The following is a 5000-nucleotide window of genomic DNA, read 5'->3' on the forward strand; positions in this document are numbered from 1 at the left end:
TGTGTGTGTGTGTGTGTGTGTGTGTGCATACGGCGCGTGTGTGTGTGTGTGTGCATGTGTGTGTGCATGTGTGTGTGTGTGTGTGTGTGTGTGTGTGTATGTGTGTGTGTGTGTGTGTGCATACGGCGCGTGTGTGTGTGTGTGTGTGTGTGTGTGTGTGTGTGTGTGTGTGTGTGTGTGTGTGTGTATGTCAAGAGAGTTGTCTGCTGACTCAGCTGGACACCCGCTGATTAAAGGAGCTGCATCAAAGAGAAAGAACTGAGGGAGGGAGGGAGGGAGAGAGAGAGAGAGAGAGAGGTAGCAGGAGGAACTGTATTATGGAGGAGGATGGAGAGAATGTGGAGGAGGGGTAGGGGTTACAAGAGAGGAGAAAAAGGGGGAACTAAGCTTGTAATCTGAACACAATCTAGTACAGTAGAGCATTCTGTACCCATTACCAGGTCATGGATATTGATTATTTCTCTCTCCCCCTCCCTCCCTCCCTCCCTTCTGTTTATTTCCTTTCTCATCCTGTCTCTCCCCCTTTCCTTCGATCCTGACCACAGGGAGAACCAGTAAGATGGGTGAGATATCGTCTCCGTGTTGAATGGTTTGGTGTCATGGCGACACGTCTGTGCACCATAAAGTGCCATGACAACGATTTACTGTGCTTGACCGTTCTATTCTCTCTACCCCTCCCTTTCCTCTCTCTTTCTCTCTTCATCCCTCTCTCCTCTCTCCCTCCCTCCGTCCCAGTCCCCCCCTCCGGCAGTGGGCCAGATGAGCTGCTCTCCTCCTCCTCCATCTTCGACCACGTGGACCGCCTGTCCCGAGGCTCGTCTGACGGCAACCGTCGTCAAGCCAACAAGGTCCAGCTGATCGCCATGCAGCCGCGGCCCAGCCCCCCGACACACACACACAGCCCCACGCTCACCGAGAGGGTCAGCGCAGAGGTGAGGTGACGCGTGCACACACACACACACACACACACACACACACACACACACACACAGCCCCATGCTCACCGAGAGGGTCAGTGCAGAGGTGAGGTGACACACACACACACACACACGCACACATCTCTGTCTCTCGGATTCTTTCTTCATCCTGTCTGTGTTTGCATTCTCTTTCACTGGTATTTGTCATTCGCTCAATGTGTGTTAAAACAAACAAAACGTGTGTGTGTGTGTGTGTGTGTGTGTGTGTGTGTGTGTGTGTGTGTGTGTGTGTGTGTGTGTGTGTGTGTGTGTGTGTGTGTGTGTGTGTGTGTGTGTGTGTGTGTGTGTGCGTGCGTGCGTGCGTGTGTGTGTGTGCACGTGGTGTGTGCCTGTGTGTGTGCGGGTGCGTGTGCGTGTGTGTGTGTGTGCAGGTGGCTCTGAGGCATAAGTCGGAGATCGAGCACCACAGAAACAAGCTGCGTCAGCGTGCTAAGAGGCGGGGCCACTGTGAGTTCCCCTCCATGGACGACATCTTGGACGCGTTCGGGGGGGACGGCTCGGAGCCGGGCGGGGGGGTCCAACGCCTCTACAGCTCCGCCCACGACCACATGGACAGCATCCTGCACAACGATGTCCCCTCGCCTCCCACGCCCACCGACTCCAGGAGGAGGTGAGAGGTCACCCAGCCCCCCCCCCACCACCTTCACCTTTCAACTTTAACCCCCCTGCTTCTGACCTCACGCATACGTTTAAGAAAGATGGATATTATAAAACTCACCCTCCACCTTTCAACTTTAATCCCCCCCCCCCCCCCCACACACACTTCTGACCTCAATATGTTGATGTAGATCGATATTAGAAAAAAACTGTTTTGGATCGAAGTGTCAGCTCTGGAACAACAAGCTTGTTCATGGCCAGGTGTGTGTTAGGGAGCTGTGTTTCTCTGTGTGTTAGGGAGCTGTTTCTCTGTATGTTAGGGAGCTGTGTGTCCCTGTGTTAATGAGCTGTAATTCCTTGTTTTTACCAGGGGGAGGCACTCTCCTCGCGGCCGGCGAAGGCAGCCGGGGAACGGTAGTCTCCCAGACACAGACAGACTGACAGACAGAGACCGCCTTCTCACTGACCACAGCGCCACCTACAGGAAATACCCTGGACTCAACAATGTGGCCTATATGGTGAGACAGACAGACAGACAGACAGACAGACAGACACACACACACACACACACACACACACACACACACACACACACACACACACACACACACACACACACACACACACACCACACAACCCATTCTCACTCCTCCTCTTAACTTTCCACCAGTCGGACCCCGACCTGCCTCCTGACCACGGGAGCCCCTCCCCTAACGACGAGGTGTTTGACTCCGCCCCCCCGCCGCCCCCCTACATGCCCCCCCAGCCCTCCATTGAGGAGGCGCGGCAGCAGATGCACTCGCTATTGGACGACGCCTTCGCCCTGGTGTCGCCCTCCTCCCAGGGCAGCGCCGGGGTCACAGGGGTCAGCCCCGCCCTGCCCAGCCCGTCCCCCCAGTCCAGGCCGTCACGGCAGTGGGGGTCCTCCTCTTACCCGGTGGTCCCCACACACAGTCCCTTCTCTGCTGTGAGTGTGTGTGTTACTGGTTTTTACTGGTTGCTGGTTCCTAGAGTGTGTGTTACTGGTTTTTACTGGTCGTGTTACTGGTTTTTACAGCTGCCTCACCCCCCCCCCCCCCTCTCTCTCTCTCTCCAGAGGTATGCAGAGTTAGGGATGTCTCCCACGTCAGTCCAAGGTTTGATGCAGGAGTGAGTGTGACACTGTTGAATCGTTCATGCAATCCATTCTCAAGACATGACAATCTTATACACAATGGATATGTAGAGTGCAAATAAACCAGTAACAATTTGTTGTTGTTGTTGTTGTTGTGGTGGTGGTGGTGTGTGTTCCAGGCAGGGCCTGGGCTCGGGAGGGTATGTCACTTCAGGAGAGCAGATTCAGGACTCTGTGTATTCCAGCAGAGGGCAGTATGAAGACCCCCCCTCCTCCTCCAGACCACGCCCTGTAGGGGGCAGCACAGGTAAAACGCATTGTGTGTGTGTGTGTGTGTGTGATCAATGTTCACTCACTGAACACTTAATTAGGAACACTGTACTAATACTGGGTAGGGCCTCCCTTTGCTCTCAAAACAGCCTCAATTCTTCGTGCCATTGATTCCACAAGATGTTGGAAACATTCCTTTGAGATTCTGGTCCATGATGACATGATTGCTGACATTAATTTTTGAAAAGAGTACGTTGTTAGTGTGTGTGTGTGTGTGTGTGTGTGTGTGTGTGTCTGTGTGCACTTACATATTTCTTCCATCTGTGTTCCCAGGTGCTCAGCTGCACCACCTGACCCAGGTGGGGTTGTCGAGCCGGATCAGTGCGTACCCCGGGGTGGGCCGCAGCGTCTCTGGGCCCACGGGCTCCAGCTGGAACCAGCAACCCTCCAACCAGGACCTCTCCAGGCCAGGGAACAGCAGGGAGAGTGTGAGTCCCCGGGGGCTCAGAGGGACTACATGGGGCTTGCTTTGGGCCGCACATCAGAGACCAAGAGACAATGTGGTTTACAGAACAGTAATCCTAATCTGTGTGTGTGTGTGTGTGTGTGTCTGTCTGTCTGTCTGTCTGTCTGTGTGTGTGCGCGTGGGTCTGTCTGTCTGTCTGTCTGTCTGTCTGTGTTCTGTGTGTGTGTGTGTGTGTGTGTGTGTGTGTGTGTGTGTGTGTGTGTGTGTGTGTGTGTGTGTGTGTGTCCCTCTCTCCCCTTCTCTCTCCAGGTGCTGTCGTTTCCTGAGTTCTCCTCTTCCTCGGTGTTTCAGATGCCCAGTTCCTCCATCCAAGATCCCTCCGCCCCCCCACTACTCCTGGCTCCGCCCACTCCCGAGTATCTCCAAGACGACTCCTCCCCCTCCGCCCAAAGCTCCGCCTCCCTCATCAAGGCCATTCGTGAGGAGCTGCGTCGTCTGGCCCAGAAACAGGCTGCTGTGGCCGGCTACCCCTAAACTGGGCTGAATCAATCTGAATCCCCATCTATAAAATGGTCTGAACTGGTCTGAACCACAACCCCAAAACCGGTTTGTACCGGTCCTAACCACCACCACCCCTAACTCTAAACTGGTTTGCACTGGTTTGAACCACTATCCCTGAAGCTGTCTATACCAGTCTGAACCGCGACCGCCAAACCAGTTTGGAGCACTAATCCAAATCCGATGTGAACAAGTCTAAATCGGTCTGACACCAGATACCATACTCTCTTAATAAGATCACGGTACTTTACAGGGTCCTCTGTTCTCTCTGCAAACGTTTCTCATTCTACAGCACAGAGTCACTGGACAGGAGTTTGTTTTTCTTCAGAATTTCTTTGAAGTGCTTCCTGGAGAGGGGTCTTCTCCCCTCCTGACCTCCTGACCTCCTGTGGTGCTAACCGTTCGCCTCATGTCTCCTGTCATTAACCACACATTGCCTTCAACACGCTTTCATCAGCTTTATTGGTGAGGTCACATTTCATCAGCCATGTTGGTGAGGTCACGTTTCATCAGCCATGTTGGTGAGGTCTCATTTCATTGGCCATGGTGGTGAGGTCTCCATTCATCAGCCATATTGGTGAGGTCTTACACTGTAGAAAGAGTATTATTACCATGGGCATGGGGGACATGAATATATACAGATGAAAAAAATATATCAATATATATGTAAAGAGATATAAACCCCAATGAGCACAATATTAATGTAAGGGTGACCAATGGAGTATCGAAATGTTATTTATTTTTTATTGCTATGAAAATATACTTTAAATCCTTTATTTTGTTTCCAAAAAAAAGACCAAAATACTGTTTGGGCGTTCTATGGTTGTATTTTCCCTGTGTTTGCGCTCGTTGTAGCTTTGGAGCTGGTAATGTCGTTTATCGCCGTGGATACGTTGCTTCGCGTAGCCGCACGCTTGTGTAATCATGTGTTGATGGTGAAGAAAAAAAAGTTATGCATTGCATTTATAACGCGCTTTTCACGAGGTCTCAATACGCACCCACCACCAATGTGTACAGC

The 5000-nt window shown here is 52.3% G+C and overlaps 1 protein-coding gene across 1 annotated transcript in view; it reads left to right on the top strand.

Moving 5' to 3' along the window:
- The window catches only part of LOC310820336 (UPF0606 protein KIAA1549-like), a gene marked incomplete at both ends in the record, with an annotated part of 11495 nt that extends 7537 nt beyond the window's left edge, over window positions 1-3958 (top strand). The window contains 8 exons of the mRNA XM_083691919.1: window positions 736-932; window positions 1349-1587; window positions 1945-2092; window positions 2245-2541; window positions 2671-2723; window positions 2868-2995; window positions 3292-3446; window positions 3734-3958. Of these exons, the coding sequence (XP_083548045.1) occupies window positions 736-932; window positions 1349-1587; window positions 1945-2092; window positions 2245-2541; window positions 2671-2723; window positions 2868-2995; window positions 3292-3446; window positions 3734-3958 (1442 nt within the window). The remainder of the gene's footprint in view (window positions 1-735; window positions 933-1348; window positions 1588-1944; window positions 2093-2244; window positions 2542-2670; window positions 2724-2867; window positions 2996-3291; window positions 3447-3733) is intronic.
- Window positions 3959-5000: the final 1042 nt, after the last annotated feature.

Source organism: Argentina silus (assembly GCF_951799395.1).
Source record: "Argentina silus genome assembly, chromosome: 20".
In the NCBI taxonomy this organism is placed as follows: domain Eukaryota; kingdom Metazoa; phylum Chordata; class Actinopteri; order Argentiniformes; family Argentinidae; genus Argentina; species Argentina silus.